The sequence below is a fragment of the Brachyistius frenatus genome, unplaced genomic scaffold (assembly GCF_029030835.1).
Source record: "Brachyistius frenatus isolate BFR_SWC_R1_liver_20210118 unplaced genomic scaffold, ASM2903083v1 Contig_20, whole genome shotgun sequence".
In the NCBI taxonomy this organism is placed as follows: domain Eukaryota; kingdom Metazoa; phylum Chordata; class Actinopteri; family Embiotocidae; genus Brachyistius; species Brachyistius frenatus.
This window is the reverse complement of record NW_027210619.1, coordinates 5,597,060-5,624,695: the sequence shown is the minus strand read 5'-3', so window position 1 is coordinate 5,624,695 and position 27,636 is coordinate 5,597,060. Positions and strand designations below refer to the sequence as shown.

Here is a 27,636-nt window from a genome sequence, read left to right as displayed (position 1 = left end):
GCTTTTAACCTCTGCATACGAATGGGTTTAATATTGTTGTTTTGTTGAATGAATCAATGTGTTACTGAGCTAAACAAAAAGCACACTCAGACTGCGATGTGATTAAAGGTCTAGGTTAATATGAGTCGTCTTACATTACCACAGTGGCGGTATGTGAGCAGTTGACTTCAGAGGAACCACTACCAAGATGACTGATGTGTGCTGGAGGTATCAATGGTAAACTGTCACTGTACAGCCACAGCGCCGTTTCACAGTAATCTGGGTAAGCAGGACTACCCGTTAAGTGTTGTGGTTTGGAGGAAGGGAACCTGTGCAGAGCAAGGGGCTTGGGCTTCTTTGTAATTTGTGGGTGAAGGAAGTGTGAGGCGTACCCACGCTAGAGACTGTCAAGTGAATTAGTGCTTGGGAACTGTGTCAAGGCAGCTTACTAGTTGCTCTTACTGAGGGTCTAATGTTTATCAATGCTTATCACAGCATAAAAGTTCAAGAACATGATTAGATTAAAGCAGTCATTTGCTCAGGCATGAAAGGAAACTAACACACACCCCAGCTACAGTATACCATTAATCATCGCACCACACTGAGTTCAAAGGAAAATAACTCATCACCTGCTAACATATTTTAATGAGTTGGAGATTGTAATTGGACATACTGTATATCTGAGGTGTTAGTTGTTTTTCTCTGTATTGTATTTAAGAGTTCAAATGCAAATGAGATGTTTTAGCTCTGGTGCCTTAATTACACAGCTTAATATGGGCAATTAAAGCTAAATGAAACTTTACTTAGTGAAACATTTTTCTTCGTCAGCTTGAAAAAGGTGAATGACGTGATAATGTCAGAGGTTTTCCTGACAAAGGAAGTGCAATTTTGGCTTCACAGAAATGACACAATCACTTCAGGTGTCACTGAAACTCCACACGGAAAGCTGAGAGAAAATCTTATCTTCATCTTGTAGAAAGTTTTACAACTAAATGTTGTTATATTACGTAAATTTTTCACTGTCGTTATACAGCTGTTAAATCCCGTCTCGTACTTTCAGATAAACTGGGTGTTCAGTAATGAAAACAATGGTAACATACTATAATACCGCAAAACAAATACTTTCGAAAGGCACTTTAGGTTTCTTTTTCCAAAGAAATTTGACTGAGGAGATGCATCAGAAAAAAATAATTTTCCAGTGTGAGTATGTAAAAGGTTTCCCCTTTTGACTGTGGCTTTTACATCATAGGGTTTATGACACAAGCCACATCATGGTCAGTATTCAGTCTCCTGCCTCTGTGAGATGATGTTTCCTTACCACGTGAAGAGAAAAATGTGCATGTGAAGAGGAGGACTGAAAAAGCACAGGCAGTTATTTATGGGTCATTCATTTTTTATTACACTATTAATTAGCTTGACCAGTTTTAATTTGTCAGATTGCTTGTAATATAGTTTAAACAGAAAACATTTTGCCAAATTAGATTATCTGTCTGTTTATTTATGGAGCATGTCTTTGGTTTAAGGTCTGAATGGAAATGAAGAACAGCTCTCCTCGATAATTCTATCGACATCCCTAGAATAATGCAGTGTATTTGAAATCAGACAGACAGAATAGATGTCTAACGTTTAGCAACCTGTACACAAATGGAGTAATTTAGTTCTACTTGTGCTTAGTGCCACTCCTTGTCAATTAGGCAGAAGCCATATGTCTGTCTATAGTTCACATTTTATAAACTTGTCAGTGTTTTATTCATACAAGCTTCTAAAATTACATTACATGTGAAAAGCATGACCCTTGATCCAACTGATTATTACATATAAATAAAAAATACAGAATAATTACATCCAAAACACAGCATTGTAAAAGGCAATAATGCAGCAATTAAAATCTCAACAACATTGTTTATATTTCATTGGGAAGTAAGGGGACAGACCAACAAAGAAGTCTAGAGTTCGACAGAGGACGTAAGTACAAATGTGATTTGAGTAACTACAGTATACACCATTCTAAGTCTGCTAAATGCTGGTAGGAAACCTTCAGTGGTTTGGGAAACACAGGTAAGCTTATTCTCATCTATGGTTTCAGTAGTATCATTACAAGATCAACTGACTTAAACTGTGAACATACAATGTTTTCATTCACTAACGTAGCTGTACAAATTATACAAGGGCTATTCTTCACTTGTCATAACACAACCTGCAATGAACCTGCCCAACGAGAGAAACAGAAGATTGATGCTAACGCAAATAGTCCATCATCAAATCTCGTTGCTTATTTCCAAGCAAACTTTACATTAAAAAACACAAATCATAAGTCATTTACTTTTCCTCCAAATGAATAAATGCAGGTTGTTGTTGTTTTTTTTTTTTTTTTTTACAGAAAATGTCCACCAGAAATAAATAAATAAATCTATCCTGATTTTGGTATGGATTATCTGTACTATAGCATATATTTAAAGACTGATGAACCAAAAGCAACATTCCACAATGTGACCTTTCTTAACCAAGACAGTCCGGTAGAATTAAGTGGCGAACGGAAGTCAAACTGACACACTAAGCAGTCAACAATCAGCCAGAAACAAAAGGGACAATCCCTTTTTTACTTACCTATACAGGGTACTATGTTGATCATAAATATGACAAACTACAATGAGTCATTCAGTGAAAAGCTTTTTATGAAGAGAGTAACTTAAATATAGCATCTATAGAGTACTAGCATTCAATGTTGTTGAGTTTAAAGATGTCAAACTGGCAGATTCAAAGACACAGTAGCTTTTTACTACTGTCATGCCAGAGTGTGGTCTCATTTTAGGAGATACTACACACACTGACACTTCACGTTACTATAGCTGTGCCCTCTTTTACACTGTCTGCTGCTCTGCGCTATATCATAACCGTCAAGTTCCTCTGCTCTAACACACCCGCCATATGTGAAGATGAATATGCTGCTACACAAAGTGATGAAAAGGGCATCAGGCATGTAGTCTGTTGGGTGTGTTGAACTTCACTACTCCTACTAAGGTTTACTAAGGGAATGATGCATTACTGAAAAGAAGATGAATCTCAACGTCTACCTTAAATACATTCAGAAAGTAGTTGCTGTGTCGTTGTCTTGTGCTGGTTTTTACAACAGTCCGTTTTCAATCAGCCATGTTAGGAAAATGTTTCTCCTTCTCGTAACAGCACAATGCACTATTTTTATGTATTATTCCATTACATCAATGCAAATTAATCATCATAGAAATGTCTACATCTAGTAGCATGTATTTCTTACGTTATTTACAGTGTCCATTTTGAACGGTGACATTTCTGACTCTTCAAAAGCAATGACAGGAACAACACAAATAAATACAGCTGCATCATACACCAAGTTGTCATGCTTTCATTAAAATAACGGACTTCCAATTATTCTGTTTTACAGTTCTTTAGACAGCAGAACAAATAAAACAAACCCATTCACCGACGAAATGAAATATTTGGTATATTTTGCCAAACAATTAACAATAATTTTGAGGGCAGATCCTCATAATTGAAAAACATGGTGCTTATTGTACCACCAGCACGCAGTTCTGTATCGACCAGTGTGGTCATTTTGATATTTAAAAAAAAAATTAAAGGCTAAAATGTTCTTCACATTCAAAGTAAACACCTCCCCATCCTTGCTTAATATTCGTGTCCTAATATTTGTGTCCAATGTTACAGTAGCTCACAGAGGTGAGTTTAGTTGAACAATGAACTCTGTATTTGTCCTTCTATCACTAAGTGGGTTTTAAATTGAGAATTACACCATGATTTAACTAGGCTGTCACTCACACTCATCTACACTGATACATTATATCTAACTGTGGTACAATTTAAACAAAAGACTACTACTGAAAAATAAATACTATGAAGCATTATGCACCGTTCAAATTCAGCTTCTAGTGAGGAGCAATCGGTCAAGTCATGCCACTGGGATGAGGTGAATGCTTTCAGGATCATGAAATGTTGTAGCTCTGGTAATGGGATGCTAACCCAAAGGAGTATAAGATTACAGTTGGTGATGTGGGTTTGTATCATATCTCATTATTCACATTCTGGTACTGATGAAAGGTTGTTGTTGATCATTTACAATGGGTTTGGGATGTACCCCGTACTTTTCACTTACTGTATATTTGCAACACATCATAAATCCATCAAAGGGAGTGTAGCTGGGACACCACTGAGGGAGAGTGGGAAGGGGGGACAAAACAGGTGGTCAGGCATGACTTGTGGGCAGCCCCAGTACTTCAGTTCATCTGTTCAAAGAATTTGTAGGTGGGGTTTTCATAGCCGTGGTTTTGCATTTTGTTGAGCTGTCGTTCTTCTGGTGTCAGCATTGGGTCGACCTGCTGCGAGACACACAAGAGCTTGGATTATTACACACTAAAGACAAATTCACAAGCAAGGACAACAACATCAACGGACACGTAAATACATTGTTCACTGAATATGGAAAATATGAGTAGTAATTGACGGATGGAAAGGCACTGGGCCTGGGAGAACCCCCAAAAGCCATTTTGAAAAAAAACGAGAGCATTGAGAATTGCACAGGTCTTGAGTCAGAGCTGATGTTTGTAGACTAGGTATGGCTGTAAGGCCATGGTTTTGATTACATGATCTATGTCCTTAACAAGTCCATAATGTGACAGTTTTAAAAGCTTTCAGTATTCAGTATCAGCCAGTTCCAAGTTAGCAGTAAGTACCTCTACATCTTGGCAATTAGTATGGTATGTCTCATTTGTTTAATCCATACAAAAGTCAAAGTGTAGAAAGAACAATTCTTCTCTCTACCCAGGTTTATATACTGGACTACTTCTTGTTCAAGAGCAGTAACTGGAAGTTTCTGGAGCTGGAAGGCAGGTTTTCTTTTTTTTTTTTTTTTTTACCTTTGAACACAGCCATGCATAATTCCAGTGCAAACATGAGGGTGCTATCAATCTTGCTCATTCAGCTTTTTACATGAAAACATGTATGCAAATTTCCCATAATGCCAAACCTATTCCTTTAACCCAAAGGATCATACCAGTGGTTTGCAGACAAAATGTTCAAATATGTTTCATTTTGGCAACAATAAATAACTTTATTTTTGGACTGATGCCTCATTTTGGACTGATGCCAATACCCTTCAAACAGCCACTGGTTTCCAAATCTATTTTACAGTTAAAAATGAGCTTGCAATAAAATGATAAAATAATAAAAAATAATAAAAGCTTTGCTTGCAGGTCTTCCACCAAAAAGTATCCTTTATTTAACATTGTCTGAGTGTGAGGCAGTTCAAAGCTAGAACAACTTCTAAAATTATTTGCATGCTGAATTTAAGCACAGTCCTGAAGTCAAAAATAGTAAACAAATGTGGTTTGAGTTAGCGTTGGTTCTGGAACTTGCATCAATCCCTGTGGGTTGATATTTCAATATTGTGGTGAAGTAACCAGTGGAAGACAGTGAAGGTTAGCAAAGACTCTAAAAACCTTTGTTAACAGTGTTGCACAGTGTATATGTATATATTTGTAGTTAAACTATAAAATGCTAAACACAGGTGTGGTCCTTTAAGACTGCGCTTTGCTTAATAGCCTAGCTGGGGTCGTACCTCTATGATGCCATGGCTGATTGTGCCATATGGCTTCCTGCGCACCAGCAGCAGGCTGATTACCATCACCATGGCAATAGCCACGGCCACCACAAGCAACCCCACCATTGCGCCACGGTTGAACGTCTCCAAGGCGTCAGGTTGCTAAGGAAAGAAAGAAATGCATGACATTAACCAGGAGAAACATGTAGAGGCAAAAATAAAAAGATCATTATAATTTCATGCAGAATGATTATACTCTCACCAGTTCATCTCTGGCAATCTCATTAGGCTTGACTACCTGCTTGAGCTCTGCAGAGGTGTTGATCTAAGAGGAGAGGGAATTAGTGAAAGACAGGAAAATATAGAGGCACAGAAATGTCAAAAATAGACCAAACAAAAAGGACATATTTCTGTATCTAAGTCAAGCGGTAACTAACACTGACATCGCCCATTGGTTTGTGAACTGCTGCTATGAAGCCTCAAGTTCAGCATTTTTGGCTGTCATCTTGCTATTTCTGAGCCTTAAGTGACCTAAGTGACCATATTTGGACGAGCTGGGGAGGAGTGAGACGTGGATCTGACTCAATCTAATTGGGAACCAGAGGACTCTACACCTGACCACTTATAGCTGTAACCTGTCTGCACCACAGCCATTTCAATCAAACAGACACACCACCAAACATACCCCCTTTTTTGAGGCCTATTATCTAATTAATGATGGAATAGTTTTTAGATGGACCACCAGAAAACTAATAAGAAGGAGTGACTTTAATGAATGAAACCATAATGACACTTGGAAAAAATGTATTGACTTTGTATTTCATGAGACAAGTTGAATAGGAGTCCATGGAGCCAGAGCCTTCTTGGAGCCAACCCCTAGTAGCCCTCGTTTGCACTTTATGAGACTTCCTCATTGCCGTAATTTTTTAGACCCGGACGCTACAGTATATCCACTTTTGTTTACAGTCTATGATCTAAGCACACTTACTGTCTGCTGATCGTGGAAATATCACTGCAATGATCATCATCTTACCTTTTCCTCATATTCATAAGTAGGGCCTCTCTCAGATGTGGTATAATCATATTCATCTTCTGCAAACATAATGATGGAGACAAAAATGCAATAGCACATTTAGCCGTGAGAAAAACTGTACAAAAGTACAAAACACTGCAGTTATTGTAAACAGTAAAATTCCAACAACAGAATCCCAGCTGACCTTTCTTATTAGACTGAAGTTCTAAAGAGAAAATAGGAGAAAAAAACCCACAGTATTAATGAGATCAACCTATGAGAAGTAGTTTATCATTTTACGTCACTTACACAATTAGGACAAACTTAAGGATGTCAAATTTGTGGATGTGTGTATGAGTAATAGGTGAATATGTACCAATGCGGGGAGGATAAGGCCTGTTCTGGAAGGCCCTCTCCTCTTCCTCCTCATCATCCTTTTCCTCCTCGCTCTCAGCTGGCAGAAGCTCCTCAGTAGTGCGAGTCTCGGAGAAGGAGGTGGTCATGAGTTCACTGATGTCTCCTCGTTCAGCCTTGACCAGGTCCTCTATTGGTGATATGTAAAAAAATGTGAGTCATCAATACAGATATCTGACAACATTAACATCTATCAAAAAATACAGCAGAGTGCACAGAGCGGTCAGCAGATTTGAAAAACGATAAAAAAATGATTTGTAACAGTAGTTTATCTTACGAATATCATTGTGTAGTTCCTCAGCCAACGTAGGATCCTTGTACAGCAGTGCAAGACTCTGGTTCATCCTCTCCTCAATCACATGGAGATGTGTGTACACCTTGAAATATAAAAATCCATTCTGATTAGGCTTTTTGCCCCAAAAAAGGACCAACAGAGCTCAGACAAGCATTCTCTGTGTTGAACTTGGCTGTTTAAAGAGAAGTCGTCAACTGATTCCTGAAGTGAATCCACAATGAAAAATTAAGTTCAGATAGATTTTTTTTTTTTATCAAGTCATGTGTATGAAGCTGCTTTTGAAGTCAGGAGAGATGGCCTTTGATCTTATTTTAATGAAAAGAAGATTGGTAGCTGCTTCACATCTGTGAGTTCAGCAATTAACTTAACTGCAGCATGTACGAACTTTTCAGCACACAATGTTCTGTAGGTTTCATGGTCAGCAGAAAGCAGCCTCGCATCTCTAAAGCACAGATGTGTGCGAAAAGATTTTCCAAAGCGAATACCGCTCACACACACACACACACACACACACACACACACACACACACACACACACACACACACACACACACACACACACACACACACACACACACACACACACACACACACACACACACACACACACACACACACACACACACACCTGGAATTTCATCTGCTCAGCCTTCTGGGGGTCGACTGCCACAATGTGCTGGTAATGCCTCAGCGTGTGTCTGCGGTCCTTCTGCTCAGCAGCCATGTACCGTTTCAGAGCTTGCAGCACATGTTCCGGCTACAAGTTTAAGAGAAGACAGAGTCAGGAAATGCCAGACTTCGAGATAAAGGCTCATCTGTTACATTGAATCTAAAGCAGATCTGTTATTGTTGCCAGGTTTAACTTTGTTTTTTTTTGTCTTCCTCCTTTGCACTTCAGGATCGATTTACCTGTGGGGGATCGGATTGTACAGCAGCCAGGTAGTTCTCCAGAGCCAGGCGCCGGTTGTTGTTGAGTATGGCCTCGACTCTGGCAAGATGATTCTCCACCAGCCTCTGCCTCTCTCCAGCGACCTGCTCCTCCAGCGTCTGCAGCACAGACTGGAAGTGCTGGTCGAGACAAGGTGAGGGAGTGGATACAAGGATGAGTGACGCAAATGCTCGTTATACTATTAACGTTTAAAGTACTGAACAAAGTCAATAAAGCAGGTTGACAAATGTCTGCTCACCTCATTCAGGGCCTGTCGCTCTAACTTTGGCAGATTTTTGGACTGGTTGTCTGCCTCTGCCCATTCCTTCATGATCTGAGTGATGGAAAGACACAGTCAATATATTATGTGTCCATTAATTAAGACGTTATCAATTGGAGATATATATATATATATATATAAAAGGGAGAGTGGTATTAATTATCTTATGGAACTGAGCAAAAAAGCTACTAAGTGTAGACACAGAACAGTTGAGTGGGATGGCTTGACTGTTATGATAAAAAAAAGAAAAAAAAACACCCTGTATTGGTGGTATGTGATACAAGAGCAAAAACCAAATCAAAGAGATGATCTTGAAGTTGTACTGTTGCTATCTTGAGATTGTGAGCAAAGATACCCAATTACACATATGCAAACATAGCCAGATGTAAGGATGTAGATTACATTTTTATCATTGATTAATGTGAAGGAAAAAAAAGTCTTGTTTAATATAGATTTTGTGTTAAAAATGTCAGAAAACAGTGAAAATGTCTGTTATAATTCCTCTTTAAATATCTTGCTTTATGTGCCCCACAGTCTAAAGATATTCGGTTTTGATCATGAATGACAAAGACAAGCAACAAATCTTTATATTTGAGAAACTGGGATCATCAACTGTTAAGACTTAATCCTTTGACTATTCTGTTTACTATTCCAGGTTCTGTTCTATTGAAATTAAAAAGGGATTCTACGTCCAATAAAATATTATATATATATATATATTAAACAAATATGAGAAATTGCCTTTTTTATTTGCTCCCTTGAATGCATGTGAAACATGTTCAGGCCAATTTCCCCTGTCACTCTGAGAATTAGATTAGACAAAGAGAGCAAGTCTCATCGCAGATTAATGAATCACCTGTCAAAAGTGTGACTTGCCAGCCAACAGGCTATTAGCCTGTTCTCAGCCCTGTGAAATTTACCTCATTGATGCGCTTCATTCTGCGCTCCTCTAGGTCTGTTTTGGCACGCAGGAAGTTGGCATGCTCAGTGTCATCCACAGGTTTCTCAAAATAAACATCGACACCATCTGTGGGCCGAGGTGTAGTCACTAGATGAAAAAGACAGGAAACCGGTAGTTAGTCACGCTGCAGGAGCTAGAGAGCAGTTACAATGTGACTACAAGGAGAGCTTAGGTATTCAGACAGCAGCACAAGAAATGCACTTTTACACCACATGGAGAGGAGTGGAAAAAAAATTAAGCAAGCAACAATGGAAAGCAACATCTGCTTTGGCCAGGAAAGACTCCAAATGTAAAATTGATAATTATAATGATCTATAACTCCACCATAATACCAGGGAAATATACAAAATGTTATTTATTCATTACAATAGATTCTTAGGCTTTCAACAGTAACACTGAAAAAAGTTAAGAAGATTATTGAAAAGTAAAATGAAAATACCAATCTCATTAGTTTAGAGACGACATACTTAATTCCAGTTCTGAAGATAAACATGCTTTCAGTGTTATTTTAAATGTAATTAGAACAGCCTATAAAACTATGGATGAGACAATGTATAATGTTTGAGGATTAATTGAACCTAATCCTCTCTTTGTAAAACATAAATTAACATTAATTTTCTTTGAAATGTAATTGAAAATTAGTTTATCCACTTTCTTAAACGATGTGTGTGAAGCATCCACACTTGAGAATTTGGAGCTTCTTTGCAGAATCAAGGACGCATTCATACGGTTAGAGACGGTTTGTGCTTTGTGTTAACCTGGCAGCTTGCCTTTCCCAAATCCCTGATATTGCTGTGGGGTGCAGTGATAGAGAATAAATTGAGAGTATTCTGCAATCTGGGTCAATTGTAATAAAAGACAACACGAAGTCACTGAGTGATCTCTTAGAGAGGTTCGAACGGGTACTTGGCTTGTCAAAGTTGAGAAATTTGTTGATAATTTAAAACATTTAGGATATTAAGGGTCAAAACTGAGTAGACATCGTGATCTATTTCAGTTCCTTAATTGAGCATGTGCATTGCATAACCAGAAGACCAGGTAGGGGAGAAGAGAACAGTCTGCTGAGAAGTGACTACTTGCTGATGCCTTTGTTTTTATCAATTCAGACTTGTGTAATGGGATTCCAGAGTAGCAGGCACAGAGACCAAAGACCAAGAGCTGAGGGTAAATCCTCAGCCTGCAGTCCACTAAGAGAGACTGGAGCATTAAACACCAGATGGCTCCGAGCTTGCCTCAGGCTGCTCAAGCTCAGGCTTGCGGACGTGGGTGTGGCCAAGGAGGAGGACAGAGGGACAGAGATGAAATGCACAACACCCTGAATGGCTTTTGTGTGTTACAACTTCAACAAAAAACAGGACACCTCGACCCCTACTACCCTGAGCTCCAGTATGAAAGCACCCTGGGGGATTGACGGTGTGTGGGGTCGGATTAAAGAGGACAGTAGGAACTCTATCACCAATACACACACTGACAAACAACAATTAGATACTAAATGTGTCTGGTCAGACTGTTTTTAGTCGACTCAGGAGCAACAGAGTCTGTAATTAAAACTACCAAACTGTCTTCTGCCCCAAACATGAGTGGCAGAACTCTCAACAAAGTAGATGCAAGTGCTGGGAGATAAACACTCCCAGCAGGCCAAGATTTTGTTTATAAACAGAAAAAAAAAATGAAGAAGACTCACAGCTGTCTCCCTTCATCAGAGGTGCAGAGGGGGTGGGTTTGTGGCTTTTCTCATAGTAGGAGTCCAAATAGTCTGATGTCTGGTAGGGACCCGAGTCAATAGGGTATTCATACTCCTCTGGATCTTTCACAGCTATCACCTCCTCTTCCTCCTCTTCCTCTGCCTCCTCCTCATCAACTTCTTCCTCCTCTTCCTCCTCCTCTTCCTCCACCACTTCATCATCCTCCTCTTCCATGTCGGCCTCGTCTACATCTGTGTCAGGAGAGGGGCTCGGAGTGGGAGCTGTCACTTTGGTGCTGTGGAAAAGCAGGGAGTTGTTACTCTGATGAATATTAATATTAATAGCAAACTAGGGCCTCCTACTGTGAACATCTCCGTGTGGTCAAGGTGTGTAAGAAATTATCTTACACAGAGTTGAGTTTTCCACTGGTCTGCGATGTCTGAGGACCAGCAGGGACATCTCTCTCATCTGTCTCTCCTTTACCGCTAGAACTCCCTCGGCCCGGGCAGCACACATATTCAACACCCCGGAAATGGTCGCCACACGGTAACAGCATCCCGTAGCTGTGGAGCTCCAGATTGTCCACAGTGCATTCCTGATACAAACAAAGAAACATTCAAGAGAGAGAGAGTGAAATTTAGGATGTGATTCATAAATATTGTGAAGGTACTGCCCACAAATGTTTGCTATTGAGTTAAAAACTCAATGTATAATGTCCATTGAAATATTTAATGTCTGGATATAAACCTTGTATGAAAACCTTAGGATCTGTAAGGCAAGGCAAGGCAAGGCAAGTTTATTTGTATAGCACATTTCAACAACAAGGCAATTCAAAGTGCTTCACATAAAACCATTAAAAGCATCAAAACATCAGGCAAAGGAAAAGCAAATTAAAAAAAAAATTAAGAACATTGATTGAAACATTAAAAACAATCATTAAAACATTAAACAAGCTAAAAATAGAATAAAAGTTGCAGAGCAATTTAAGAAATAAAATACAGTAATAAAATGCAGAAATGCAGGAAATTGATCAAAATCCTTGAGTCTGGTTCAATTGAAGGCAGCAGCAAACAGAAAAGTCTTCAATCTTGATATGAAGCAGCTGAGAGTCTCAGCAGACCTGCAGCTTTCTGGGAGTTTGTTCCAGATATGTGGAGCAGAAAAACTGAACGCTGCATCTCCATGTTTAGTTCTGACTCTGGGGACAGAAAGGAGACTCATCCCAGACGACCTGAGGGGTGGGGATGGTTCATAAGGTTGCAGCAGATCACAAATGTATTTTGGCCCTAAACCATTCAGTGCTTTATAAACCAACAGCAGGATTTTAAGTCAATTCTTTGTTGGACAGGAAGCCAGTGTAAAGACTTCAGAACTGGAGTGATGTGATCCACTTTCTTGGTCTTAGTGAGGACTCGAGCTGCAGCGTTCTAAATCAGCTGCAGCGTTCTGATTGACTTTTTACAGAGACCTGTGAACACCGTTACAATAGTGGAGTCTACTGAAGATGAATGCATGGACACGTTTTTCCAAATCCTGTTGAGACATAAGTCCTCTAATCCTTGATATATTCTTCAGGTGATAGTAGGCTGATTTTGTAATTGTCTAGATATGGCTGTTCAGATTGAGGTCTGATTGTTTTTTAACATCAGTGATTGAAGCTGAGCGCTGACTTTCAATCGTTCTTCCTTGGCCCCAAAAACAATTACTTCCGTTTTATCTTTGTTTAATTGAAGAAAATTGTGGCACATCCAGTTGTTGATTTGTTCAATGCATTTACCCAACCCGTGTATGGGATTATAGTCCCCTGGCGATATAATTATGTAGATTTGTGTGTCGTCTGCATAATTATGATAACACACTTTGTTTCTTTCCATAATCTGAGCCAGTGGAAGCATGTAGATGTTGAACAGAAGAGGCCCCAGAATTGAACCTTGGGGAACACCACATATCATTTTAGTCCTCTCTGATGTGTAATTAGCTACAGACACAAAGTATTCTCGGCCCTTCAAGTAGGATTCAAACCAGTTTAGTGCTGTGCCAGAGAGTCCCACCCAGATTTTTTGTCTGTCTAGTAGTATGTCATGGTTGACCGTGTCAAATGCAGCACTGAGATCCCGTAATACTAAGACTGAAATTCTGCCACTGTCTGTGTTTAAGTGGATGTCATTGGAAACCTTAACAAGAGCAGTTTCAGTACTGTGGTGCTGTTGAAACCCTGACTGGAAGACATCAAAACACTTATTTACGGCCAAGAAGTTATTCAGCTGTTGAAAAACCGCCTTTTCAATTATTTTACTTAAAAATGGGAGGTTTGATATTGGCCTGTAATTTTTCATTGTTGCGGAGTCTAAATTAGCCTTTAGGTATTTGTAGCAATAATACGTCCTGTATACACCACCTCACTTCGCACCATTGTTTCCTCGAGTGCACAGCCAAAGACAGTGTAAAAGTGTACCTTTTTCCTTTCCACACTTGATATGTACGTCGGGTATAGTGCTGTTGTATTTATTGTATTTAGTGCTGTTGTATTTCTGGGGTTATTCTTTTTCAATTTTAAACTCCCCTCTCACCTCCTTAGCAATGTTTTGCCAGTACACGTAGCTCTCGCAAGTATCCATCTGCTCCTGGTGGAGGAAACGGCATCGGTCGGGCACCAGCAGGGACTCCCTCACGTACTCGCCCTCTGCAGCAGGAGGGCAGGAAAGATGAGGTCAGTGCATGAGAATTTCCAAGCAGTGGGAGGATTATATGAGTTAAACTTCCGATTTAACAAGATCTCGCTTCTGCACTTGTAACATCAAACATGCTTGAGTAAGGACTGAATGAACGAACACAAAATGTGCAGTACAGAGAATACATGAAAAAGATGGAGATAGGGCTCTGTAAATTAGGACTGACAGAGAGCATAAATGTGTAATGTTCAAGCACTTTGAACAGACAGTTACGACACAAAGTGAAAATGTACGGTTTAAAATGTATGTGAAATATTTAATAGAGATCATAAATGCGAACAGAAATGAACTGTTTTTACAATTTATATATTTTTTTATTACTTTAAAATCTGTTCTTCATACTGCTCCTTTATTACATACAAGTCTTAAAGGCTCATGCTTAAAGGACAGTGTTCACTCATAGTACTGTTAGAACAGAAAGAAGGTGCAGTCAGTTTGTCAGCGCTGTGTTTGATAAACCCAGTGACCCAATGTTCATTACTCATTCATTCATTCACTCATCCATTGTTGGCCTCTCTGGCCCCCTAGTGGCATTTAGCAGGCTTGGCCTCTCTACAATAGTGATGCTGTGAGAGTATTGAACTGCACATCCCAAGTCTTTTTAATCACTGCCACTATGCAGTTCTAATAGTAACACATTTTAAAAGCAGTGGCACTGAGAGAGATGCACAATCAATGTAATGCAACATGTAAACCGATTAACAAAATATTTAAAATCATGCTTACAGTGCATCCGGAAAGTATTCACAGCGCTTCACTTTTTACACATTTTGTTATGTTACAGCTTTATTCCAAAATGGATTAAATTCATTTTTTTCCTCAAAATTCTACACGCAATATCCCATAATGACAAAGTGAAAATAGTTTGTTTAAAATTTTTGCAAATCTATTAAAAATAAAGAACTAAAATATAACATGTACATAAGTATCCACAGCCTTTGCTCAATACTTTGTTGAAGCACCTTTGGCAGAAATTACAGCCTCAAGTCTTTTTGAGTATGATGCTATAAGCTTGGCACCTATTCTTGGGCAGTTTCTCCCATTCTTCTTTGCAGGACCTCTCAAGCTCCATCAGGTTGGATGGGGAGCGTCGGTGCACAGCCATTTTCAAATCTCTCCAGAGATGTTCAATCGGGTTCAAGTCTGGGCTCTGCCTGGGCCTCTCAAAGACATTCACAGAGTTGTCCCGAAGCCATTCCTTTGTTATCTTGGCTGTGTGCTTCGGGTCGTTGTCCTGTTGGAAGATGAACCTTCGCCCCAGTCTGAGGTCCAGAGCGCTGTGGAGAAGGTTTTCATCAAGGATGTCTCTGTACATTGCTGCATTCATCTTTCCCTCCATCCTGACTAGTCTCCCAGTTCCTGCCGCTGAAAAACATCCCCACAGCATGATGCTGCCACCACCATGCTTCACCGTAGAGATGGTATTGGCCAGGTGATGAGCGGTGCCTGGTTTCCTCTAAACATGACGCTTGGCATTCAGGCCAAAGAGTTCAATCTTTGTTTCATCAGACCAGAGAATTTAGTTTCTCATGGTCTGACAGTCCTTCAGGTGCCTTTTGGTAAACTCCAGGTGGGCTGTCATGAGCCTTTTCCTGAGGAGTGGCTTCCGTCTGGCCACTCTACCATACAGGCCTGCTTGGTGGAGTGCTGCAGAGATGGTTGTCCTTCTGGAAGGTTCTCATCTCTTCACAAAGCAACGTTGGAGCTCTGTCACAGTGACCATCGGGTTCTTGGTCACCTCCCTGACTAAGGCCCTTCTCCCCCGATCGCTCAGTTTGGCCGGGCGGCCGACTCTAGGAAGAGTCCTGGTGGTTCCAAACTTCTTCCATTTACGGATGATGGAGGCCACTGTGCTCATTGGGACCTTCAATGCTGCAGAAACTTTTCTGTACCCTTCCCCAGATCTGTGCCTCGATACAATCCTGTCTCGGAGGTCTACAGACAATTCCTTGGACTTCATGGCTTGGTTTGTGCTCTGACATGCACTGTCAACTGTGGGACCTTCTATAGACGGTGTGTGTCTTTCCAAATCATGTCCAATCAACTGAATTTACCACAGGTGGACTCCAATCAAGCTGTAGAAACATCTCAAGGATGATCAGTGGAAACAGGATGCACCTGAGCTCAATTTTGAGTGTAATGGCAAAGGCTGTGAATACTTATGTACATGTGATTTTTTTTTTTTTTTCTTTCGTTTTTGATTTTTAATAGATTTGCAAAAATTTCAATTTTTTTTTTATTTCACGTTGTCATTATGGGGTATTGTGTGTAGAATTTTGAGGGAAAAAATGAATTTAATCCATTTTGGAATAAGGCTGTAATATAACAAAATGTGGAAAAAGTGAAGCGCTGTGAATACTTTCCGGATGCGTTGTATATTGTCACCTGATGTATTAGCTGCATATGCATGAACAGATTCATGTATATATCTGTTTTCATACACAGTCATGGTTAGTTTTCTCTTCTTTAAAATGAAGGCTCAATGCCAACAAATAAATAGATAAAAGTGTAACTTTTCTACGCAAAAAGTAATTCTAGAAATATTATGTGAAGGGTGTTTCTTTAATTCTTATGTCTTTTCTAGAACACTAAACTTAAATAAGGGCTGAGTATCATTCAAATATCTTCCATTCCAGTACTGATACCTCTTCTTTGATACCAGTTCTTATACGAAACTTTATATACAACACCAATTTTATACAATCCATTTTTGAACAAGAAAATAACAATTATAGCTTTTAAGCAGATGTTCCCTAAACTCCTTACATAGAAGCTATTGCTAGACACAGCAATTTACTAATGTTCCCTTAACGCCTCATATTTTGTTGGTAGATGCTTGCTAGAAGACTCCAGTTACCACAGTGCACATAACTCAGACAGATATGTGGCCACAAAAAAGAGTGAAATAAGGTGCTCCAGTGTAAGATTTACCAAATCTAAAACTGAGTCATTTTATCTATGTACAAATAGAGGCTTTATACAGTAAATGCTGCAGCTCACTGACTCTGATGTGATTTGTTCCTGCGTAAATGCAGCAAAAGTTGTGCTTTTAAAATGAGAATGTGTTTGTGTGGATGCAGCCTTGGTATTGAAATTTGGTGCAGAATGACGAGGCATTTTTTGATAGTAGATAGTATGAGTATTGAAGTTTGGTACACAGCCCCAAACATGAGTGAATACAAAGTACATGCTGGAGATCTAAATCAATGTATCCTTGTTATTGTATAATTATCTAATGGCAGTGAGGTGTGTTGTTCTTACCCAAACAGCGGTAGGGCAGCACTATGAAGGGGTGAGTCTGACAGTGGCCCCAGCTTTTCTTACACCAGGCTGGGATGGTGACAGGTCTTTTTGACTCCTCTATGTGGGAGATTGGAAGCGCAGGGTACATCTGGATGCACAGGTCCATGCAGAGATGACAGAGACACAGAAACAGATGGGTGGATGGAGAGAACGGAGGGGTTGAAGACAGGAGGAGCAGTGGATAGGGGACAAATTGGTTAGAGGAGGTTCAGGGTTTCGTTGGGAGAAGCAGCAGGATGAGGGAAGAAGAAGAGGGAGAGCGGTCAGTGGGGAGAAGACTTGCAAGGGAAAGAGTCATGCAGCATATTTTTGTACAACCTGAGGCTGTGTAAGGCATTTGTCTGAAGCCACATTAGATGGGGCGTACTAAAACTATTATTTCAATGAACATTCTTGTCTTTCAATATTTTTATTTCACACAATCTCCATTTAGGATTTAGGCCAATCACTTGAATTGCAAACTCATAATAAGAATTAATAGTGAGAGATGTAGCTGGCCCACAGTCTGAATGCAAACTTTCTCCAAGGAAAAAAGGAGGGCTTAGTTCAAGCCATCGCAGATACATAATGTCTCAGCTAATCGCATTACCGGCCATTCAGGCTCATGGCAGCTGTCTGCTGTGTCTATTTCGGCCCCCAGATGGCGCTTGGCTGCCTTTCCTGTGGTACGTCAAAGTACTATTTCTGAAGGTGGAGTGTGTGGAGAGTATGTGTACACCTGATAACTCTACACCTGAGGTGGAAGAGTTCACATCCAGTAGTAGGTAACAAGGGAGGGAAAGGTGGATGGTGGCACAAATGAAATATTGTAATATTCCAACAGACCACCATCACCACTATATATAGTTAAATATATAGATTTTAAAGGACAGGTGTTAGACAAATCAAATTAAAGAGAGAGAAGATGAGACTTCTTGACTGCCTGTGTTTTCTTTCATTTCAAAATCAACATTCAGATTTTTAAAACGGCTGCTGTTAATAGTGGTCCAAGCTGGTCTTAATGAGACCAGTTCAGGTTTATGTTAATTCCCCTGCTAAATTCAGATCCATACCTCCTGACAGTAGGACAGGATTTCGTTGGGATCTTTGAAGCAGTCCTGGCGGCCCTGAGAATCCGGCTCCCACTGGCCCGTCTGTGTGTTCATGTGCAGGAGCTGGCGACCACAGAACATGACGATCTGCGGCTCGGCCGTGGCCAGAGCCTAGAGCGCAGAAAGAGAAGAGGACAGGTCAATACAAACACAGCAGCGGAGAATGTCTGAACACCACAGACAGATAACTCCTAAATGCATTCTAGCACTATCCAACATTAGACCAAGAGTGTGAGTGGAAGATCGAAACAGAGGAGCGAGAATATGGAGGAAGGACAAGGAGGCAAATGCACAGGAGAATTGGCTGTAGTGCACACTGCTAGCTTCAACACAACAATGGCAATCCTAACATTCAGTGAAGACACAATGACAAAAAGGGACTATATAAAGCTTATCCACTGATGGCCTGTGCTCCTTGTTTGCGGACAGTACATATGAGAAAAGAAGGAATAAAGAGTGGATGAAAAGTAAAGCAAAAATATACAAGAGTATGTAGAACATTGCTCCCTCTTTCCCCCTCTCATCCCCTTCCTTCAGTGGCCTTCTAGGATGTTGTTATTGATCGTGGGATATGTTGCCTCTGCCTGGGGGGAGGGCCCAGGGGACCCCACATAGAGGAACAAACAGCAGCACGGGCTGGGAGTCAGGTGTTAATACAAGCTCATTGACCGATGTGCCACTTCACTACATTAACACACAGGACAGAGAGAGCCCAGGGAGGAATAAAGGAGGGGAGGGGTTAGGCAGGGGAGGAAAAAGCTCTGTAAACACCACAAACAAGGACTCCTTCTACCTCAACAGACAAACCAAGATTTTCCAGAAAACATGACAGCAGGGAGCCCTCAAGTACCGTGAAGAACTACAAAAATGTTTCATGTTCCACTGGATGCCTGAGTCATCTAAAAAAAATGACATGTTTACCGAAGATGTATCGGCTCCTGCAGGTCATGTGAAGTAAAACGATGTGGGGTTTCTGGGTACAACGTTTGACAGTAACGTTCATGGCAAAGAAAATACCATAATGTTTACTGTCTAACCCTGAAACTCTCCAAAAAGACACCCTGCTCCCTGGAGCCCAAAGCTCATATCCTTTCATCTGCGCTGACAGACAGAGATAGACCCGCTGACGACAGACAAGACGAGCGACGCTGAGCCAATTAAAAGGAAGTTGCCCAAAGGGAAGAAATAGAGGAGAAGAAATATGGGAGAGTGACGCTTGATCAAAGGAAAGCCCTGCCTTGGCCGAACGGAGCTAAAGTGTTTGAAGTCCTAATTAAAATTCATACTGAATAAAATAAATATATGAAACCCTCTGAGTAAATGCACAATAAATATAATAAGCCCTGAGCAGTCTATGCATTATAATTACGCTAAGAGGAGTTTGTGTTTTTGCATGTCTTAGCAGATTTCTTACAAATTACGGATCTACTTTTCATTACTGCTGACCATTTCCCAAAACAGACCAGAGTTTTTGAAGATTTATGAATGCATTTACAGACCTTAATGGAAACAGTTTTTTCATTCATTGAAATTGTTTGAATATCAATGAGAAGATGCTGGCAAAGTTGTTTGAGACAGGTGATCCATCACAATTAACATAATCAATCTTTTTTTCTGAATCACTTTCAGGGCCATGAGCTGTAAATCATTTTTTACAGTTATTTGGCAAACGTAACCTGCTTTAAATATATTAGTTTTTTTTAAAGGCTATATGTAATTGACTTTTTCCCTTTTCTTGTGAATATTTTCACACCATTTGTCTTCTTGGTTGTTATTTTACAAACCTCTCTAAAACAATTTCATTTTGCAACCGGTCTACAGTTTTGGCTGTCAGCACTTGCTGACATCTTCACTGTTATAATTTACCCGTCGCAAACGGGTTTGAAGTGCCTGCAAGTCCCTACAAGTTAATAATCACAGCATGGAGAAATGAATGGAAACAATATGGAAAATGGTTCCAGACACCACATGGTTCACTTCTAACTCTTTTATTTCTAGTTTTACAATATCGACTATTAAATCCTCTGACAAAAGGGGTTACATTTTCCCCTGAGCGAATGTCTGACTGACTGGGTTTGTCATTGACAGAGCTGAATTGGATCTTTTAATTGGTTAAGTGTATTGTAAGATAAGCACAGGAAAACACTGCTGAAGCTGCTGAAACAGTCTGTCTAGAGTAGCTGCTGAGCTCATGTCTAAAGAGATGTATCTCTTTGAGTCAGAGAAGGTCAGTGCCACAAAGAAGAAGAAGAAAAAAAAAACTTCCGGATATTTGAGATGATAACCTGGCAGCTCCCCCTGGTCCAGCTCTCTCGTTCTGCCTGCTCTTCACTACTGCACTTGCAGAAAATCAATGCTGAGCGACTGCAACTGTATCGCCACGTTCCCCCCAATCAATAGCAGTCCATCAGGAGCCCGATGCCCTGATCTCCAGCCCAGCAAGGCTGCACTCCCAATCTCAAGGAAGATCTGAGACCAGATTATATCTTCCTCTGATGATAACCCCTAATAAGAAATATTGTACATATGCTTGTTTTTGACCCAGTTTGGAGCATAAACTCCCTTTTTCCTCGTGCTGGTCGCCAATCCAGCATCTCATAAACATCACGCAACAGACTGACATCACAAAAGCTACTAGAGACTCTTTGCTCTGCTGTGTGAATACCACAGTGTCTTTGTAGGTGATGTAGTGTGCGTTACTTCTATTTATGAAATGGTGAGAAGGCTTTTAAGAAGCATTAGTTGCTGGATATAAATGCATTTTGTGCTATTTGATGTCTTTATTTACAAATTGCTTTGAGCTGACTGGTCAGATTATTTTTTTTAAAACACTGAAAAGGGAAAATCATTTAATTTAATAATAAGGAGTCTAAGAAGCATCTTCTAAGACTGTGTTAAACAGCTTCTGAGTGTGTCATGCAGGTTCTTTAATTCCAGTGAATGTTGTTATTGACCATACTTGTTTTAAGTTCGTACTGTTTCCATTTGCTTTCTTTATTTGATAATGTGTGTTATGATCATACAGACCTTTAATTACTTTATTAGACTGAATAATATAGCTTTAACAATAAAGCCAGGCAATTGTATTACAGTACATTCATACTTTAATACACATCTTGTCAAGTTCAATTAAAAACATGATGTCTATTTTTCTTAAAAGTTCTAGATTACGTTATTTTTTTTTTCCAACCTGAAGCACAGCCAGGACAGAGCTACACAAACATTTGTGAGCGTTGTCGTCTTTGCAGCAGAACCAAGGAAAGGATCTGCCAAGTTTCTAATCTTGTTTAAATGGCAAATTGGTCAGTTAACCAAGCGCAAAGTTTACCTGATAAAGATGGTCAATTGGATATTACGGGCCAGAAAGGTTGGGGATGATAGAGGAAAATGGAGCAGGATGGGTAATAAGTAGCTAGGCTTTCTTTACAATAAAAAGATACATACAAATATACACACAACAAATAACAGGGTCATTTGACAGTACCAAAGTGTTTTTTTAAATTCCTAGTAGGGAGGCAAACCCAGGACTTTTACTCAAGGAGACCCAGGTTCGGGTCCGTGAGAACGCGATGTGGAAATCTTTTTCTAACACTAACATAGTAGTTTTGTTGTCTAACCCAAACCACATGGTTTTGTTTTCCTAAACCTAACTACATGGTGATAGCAGATTGAAGGTGAACATGTGCAGAGTCTCTGTGGACTGCACCATCGTTCATGGTTTCTTCCAGACAATATAGACTGGAGACTCTTCCTCGACCACCATCATCAGGTCAAAATTTTTAAATGTTCAGTATTTTGGTTTTGGACCAAATACCTGCAAAACAAAAATAATTATCATCATCTTAAACTTTGTATTTTAAGCTATTTAGTAAATATTAGTCTGCTAACAGATGAGCCAAGAGGATGAATAAGGTACACACTATCAAGCACTGCTATGCACACAGAGCCTGACAGAGCTGCAAGCAGGTTAAACTTGTTAAAGCTGAGTCACATATTTCAAACCTTTTTCAATAGCATTGAGCACTATTTGAAATTTAAACACATTATTACTCTTCTTAATTTAACCAAAATAGGTTGGTAATGTTTTGAAAAATTCAAACAGTAGAATGTGCTTTCATCAGAAGGCTTTGGGGTGTTTAGTAGTAGATTGCTGTATTCACTAGATGCAGATTAACGGACACAGACAACAGTCCTCTATTGTGAAGGATAAGGCTTTCATTCACAGCTAAAAATAGGTTTTGCTACAGTGAATGAATCACATTCTTGCGCCTTGATTAAGCATTTTCACCGATGTTTTATAATTACAAATTATAGGCGTATTTCTCTTAGGACTGACAAACATGTAGTACAAGATTTTCAGTGTCTTGGTGGTACCCAATTTCCATTTTGAAGCTAATTAGACTTTAGAGTGTGGAGACTGTCTCTGAACTCTCTGAACACGCTGATCCAGTCGGCTTCACAAGAAGTGCTTCACAATCTGTCAACAATGACGCTTCTCCAGTAGAAGACAGGCTGCAGAGCTACTCTGTAGTGTACTGAAGCATCTCTGAACAGTACAGTCTGCAAGCATGTAGGGGGCAAGGGTTCAGAAGTTAGTAAAGCGGTGCTGTTCAACCATCCTGAGCTCCACATATCATGTCCTCGTGCTGATGAGGCTGAACAGGCAGACGGCCCAGAAGCCTGACAGCTCCCCACTGCAGGGAACGCTGCATCATTAATAACAACCTGGTGATATAAAGCCAGAGACATCGATTGGCTTTCAGCCTTTTCACCAGATTCTTTGCCTCCGTTAGCTCCCCCGATAGTCTATTGTTTCTCTTCTCTGCTTCTCCATAGCCACTGCATACTGACTGCACTGCCTGACTTTGTAATCACACGTGTACCTCCACAGCAAAAAAGAAAAGGAGAGAAAGGAAATGATCCCATAGAGATAAGAACACACTGCACCGGACCAGATGTAGTGGAACAGCTGGTTCAGATACAGTAATGGTTCATTATATTTCCACAACGATCCCTCTTAAAGAGGACATTTTGCTGCAGTGTGGGGCAAACAAAACAACAGATATGATCTGTTCTAAGCTGAACACAAATACTTCTGTCAGTCGGTGCTGAGGTTGGGCCAGGGCAGTACATTTACATGTTCCAGCAGCATCTTCCATCCTGTTCTAATTAAATTTTCAGCACCTGTTCCACCCTTATGTTGCAGGATGACTTCATCCTCTTTAATGATGCAATCTCTCGGCCCTGGCAGGCAAGCCAGAGCAGAATAGGCAGAGGGGAGAAGCCCACCCATCCTTTGTCACCTTTTACAAGCCGTTGCTTGTACAAAGCTGTACATTGAAGAGCCATATCAAATAGTCTGAGCAGATGGGCTGGGAGCAACATGTCATGTTATGTATACAATAACAGTCATACAGGGCCTCTGATTTCACAAAGCATTGTTAATCCCTTGCATGCAATTATGATTGAATCTGTTTTTGATTCTGCTTTAATGTATGTATGTTTAGTGTACCTATAATTCATTAGCTCTATACTTTTTGTCATCTTACATCCACACAATTATTTGAGGTAAATACTTTGTGAATGCACTTGTATTTATATACAATAGTGATTTAAAGTAGGTGAACCCTTTTTAATTTTCTATTTTTTTTGCATAAATATGACCTAAACAAATCAACAAAATTTCACACAAGTCCTAAAAATAGATAAAGAGAACATAATTAAACAAATTAGTATTAATTTTGCAGACAAATGTTCTGACATTTTCCTCTGGATTTGGCCGTTTTATTTTAGGATTCATCATTACAATAATGACGGCAGGTCGTCCCTGTACCCTGATGCTGCGAAATAGGCCCAAATCATGATACTACCACTACCATGTTTCACAGATGGGACAAAGTTCTAAATAATGCTGGAATGCAGTGTTTTCCTTTCTCAATACATAACACTCCTTATTTAAAACAAAAAGTTTTATTTTTGTCTCATCTGTCCACAAAACAGTTGTTCAGAAGCCTTCTGGTTGTCCACTTGATTTTTTTTGAAAACTGCAGATGGGCAGCAATGTTCTTTCTGTGGAGCATTGGCTTTCTTGTTGCAACCTTGCCATACACACCATTGTTGTCCAGAGTTCTCCTAATGGTGCATTCATGAACTACAACCAATGTAAGAGAGGCCTGTAGTTGTTTAGAAGTTACCCTGGCTTCTTCATAACCTTGTGGACTGTCACATGCCTTCCTCTTGTAGTGATATTTGTCGGTCGACCACTTCCAGGGAGAGTAACGGTGGTCTTTTTTTTTTTAATTTTGTAATTTTTATGCATCCATACAGAATCTGTCTGACTGTGGCTTGTTGGAGACCAAACTCTTTGGTTTGAGTTTTGTAGCCTTTTCCAACCTGATGAGCATCAACAACTCTTTTTCTGAGTTTCTCAGAAATCTCCTGTTTGTGCCCTGATACACTTTAACTAACATGTGTAGTGAAGCTCAGACCCTGTTCTTTGAATAAAACAAAGCTCCCACTTACACCTTTTTATCATCCCATTGACTAAAATCTAACTCCAATTTAACCTTCAAGTAACTGCTAATCCTACAGGCTCACATATTCAGATAATGTGATATGGGATCACTTTCCTCAAAGAAGAAAAAGTCATATTTTTACCTCATTTGTTTAATTAGGTTCTAGGACTTGTGTGGAAATCTGATGATGTTTTAGGTCATATTTATAAAGAAATATAGTACATTCTAAAGGGTTGACAACCAAATGCCACTGTAAATGTGTGTAGCCGGTTTGTGTACATGTTGTTAGATACCTATTTGTTTTTGTTTTTTATATAAATCAACTTTAATACATTAGCACTACTTCAACTTGATACAGTAGGTACCACACAAACACAAACTCTCAGGTCAGAGATATACTGTAAGGAGTTTGCCTGACAGCTGATGATTAACCTGAGACATCATACCCCTAGGGAGCTAATCTCTACTTACTCTACTGTGCTACAGAGATCTGGGATATCCCATCTAAGTAAAATACAAAGTGCAGTGATGAACATCACAAAAACAAAACATCTTTGTAAAATTCTAGTATCTGTTCGTTACCTCGGGTTCTGATTTGAGAAGTGTCTTACTATTTTACTCCGACTTGACATTAAAGACATATGCTTTAAGCGAAGGAAGAGTTATGAAATTACAGACACAATAATACCTCCTCCCAGTCTTACAGTATCAAAGCTCCAGACATAACAACCTGTACAGTACAAATTTGTTCTCAACACTCCTTCAAGTCACTGAATTTGATCACATAGGGCATACAATCAATTTAAAAAGACAGTAAATGTAACCAGCAAATTTTAGACCCACTATGAGCTTTGTCAAGGTCGGATTGCTCCTGATTAGAATAACACGGCCGATTACCATCACTCGTGTAAAAAACACACCCACACAGGCCTCATAAATGCATAACACGTACATCTATGAAACACACAAACCAGCCTTCCTGAGCATGTCTTTGTGCATCTCTGCAGCACAGATGGCTGAATAGTGGGTGTCTTCCTGCTTCTGAGCCCCTCCTTTACTCTTTCACCATTTTCCCTTTTTCTTCTCTCCGTCTGCCTACTCCCAAGGCTGAGCTTGATCCACCCTCTCGCCCGCCCTATCCTTGATGTCCCTCCTGTCTCCCTCTACCCTCCCTAACAGCTTTCACACAATGCGTGACACTCTGCTGTTTGGCCTCCCTCCCTAGTGCTAAATGGCCAGATAGATTTAGGAGCATTCATTATTGTAATCATGTTGTTTAATTATTCATAGGCTCCATCAGGCCTCTTCCTGGTGTGGCATGTAGTTATTAGAGTGGCAACATTAGTCTGCCAGACTCTCCTGGTGCAGAAGGGACAAAGGATAAAGCAAGTTAGCTCTGCATACTGACTCATTATAATACATCCCTGACTAATGGCTAATTGAAGACATTTATTTTCTATTCAAAAGAGACTGATGGGCAGAGCAGAACATGTTGCATTGTGTTTTATGTGTTGTTCTATAGCTTCCTCCTGTAAACCACACATGGCTGTAAAGTCACTTATTGAAACTGAATGCCTCATTTCAGTACTTGACAACCAACCATTATGATAGAGGCTGTTAGCTGCAGAGATGTGCAAACATCAGGCTAAATCAGGCTTCATCAGTTCAGATTACAGTGGTCCAGCCTCCAGCTGGGCACACTGGGAGCAGATGGCCCCATAATCACCAGGGTTCATCTAGGTCTGTAACAGCGGCCAAAACCAGCTCCCAATATTTGATTTAATTTGAAGTATAGTCCAAAATACAGGCCATGTCAGCTGGCATCACTGCCGGAGATGCCATAGATCTGGAGGATGGCAGTGCCAGTTCTTTTATGATAGTGGTTATTTAGGTTACTCGAAGCTGTGCCCAGTGGGGTCTGTTTATATCCAGAGTGGCAACTCCTTTCTCAAGGTTTTAGCCTATAGCTTTCCATCCAGCTCTCTCCAGACGACTGCAGCTGAGCCATAGGAAAGAGAGGCTGATTTTGCTTTGTAAAGGTCACTGTCTCCTCCTGGAATCACATGATCTAAGTTGGACACAGATTTCCCACATGTGCAATAACGCCATTGGACTCAGCTGACTTCACCTTTTCCAGCTGGGACTGGGATAAATATCATGTTGAAACACATCCTGCTTTATAATAATGAAACCTAAATTTTGCTTCCATTATGGCAGGCATTATTGTTACAACTATGTTTCCTGCTTTTCTTCACATCCTGCCTTTCAGCAGCTTCAGTAAAACGTGTCAGAAATGTCCATTACAATTACAAAAACACAAAAGGAAACTCCCACAGATATAAAATTGATTTAATGCGCTGTGTTCCCAGTTCTGTGGAAAGCGATTGAGCAATATTCAGAATGAGAAGTGATTGTGACACTTGTGCTGCGTAGAGTAACTATGCTTGTCTGCCTCTCAGTTCCACCCACATTTCAACGAATGCTTCTTCTGAGTCATGCAGCATAATGACGCACACTGCCAATGTTCTCTTCCAGAAAAGACAAAAACATAAAGCATTGGTCATTTTCACAATCCGTTCTATGCAGCCACACCCAGCAGATATGTGGGAGACAAACAGCTGTGTAATAATGCTTTGTAAATGCAGCCGGAGAAACAGAGTCCGGAAACATGAAGTACCTGAAAGATTATGTTTGTTCAGTACAGCCAAACTGAAATTATTTTGTCTTCTGTCGGTATTGTTAATGAATTTCTGCTGTTGCGTAACACAGCTGAACCTCCTTCACAGTTAAGCAACACAACATGGGAATGCCAACATGTTAATGCCAAACATTTTGAGCCTGCAGATGCAAT

General features: G+C 40.0%; 1 protein-coding gene across 2 annotated transcripts in view; it reads right to left on the bottom strand.

Moving 5' to 3' along the window:
- Nucleotides 1–1,351: 1,351 nt before the first annotated feature.
- Nucleotides 1,352–27,636, bottom strand: part of aplp1 (amyloid beta (A4) precursor-like protein 1) — a 39,965-nt gene continuing 13,680 nt past the window's right edge. The window contains exons 2-17 of one of the 2 annotated variants that reach the window (XM_069696236.1): nt 18,232–18,381; nt 17,138–17,267; nt 13,715–13,827; nt 11,552–11,739; nt 11,144–11,439; nt 9,419–9,546; nt 8,478–8,552; nt 8,200–8,358; nt 7,919–8,047; nt 7,273–7,372; nt 6,958–7,125; nt 6,787–6,807; nt 6,603–6,661; nt 5,832–5,894; nt 5,588–5,731; nt 1,352–4,349 (exon numbers count right to left, since the gene is read on the bottom strand). In XM_069696236.1, coding sequence (XP_069552337.1) covers nt 4,248–4,349; nt 5,588–5,731; nt 5,832–5,894; nt 6,603–6,661; nt 6,787–6,807; nt 6,958–7,125; nt 7,273–7,372; nt 7,919–8,047; nt 8,200–8,358; nt 8,478–8,552; nt 9,419–9,546; nt 11,144–11,439; nt 11,552–11,739; nt 13,715–13,827; nt 17,138–17,267; nt 18,232–18,381 — 2,025 coding nt within the window. In that variant the 3' untranslated portion in view covers nt 1,352–4,247. The remainder of the gene's footprint in view (nt 4,350–5,587; nt 5,732–5,831; nt 5,895–6,602; nt 6,662–6,786; nt 6,808–6,957; nt 7,126–7,272; nt 7,373–7,918; nt 8,048–8,199; nt 8,359–8,477; nt 8,553–9,418; nt 9,547–11,143; nt 11,440–11,551; nt 11,740–13,714; nt 13,828–17,137; nt 17,268–18,231; nt 18,382–27,636) is intronic. The other variant, XM_069696239.1, reaches the window with a different exon arrangement.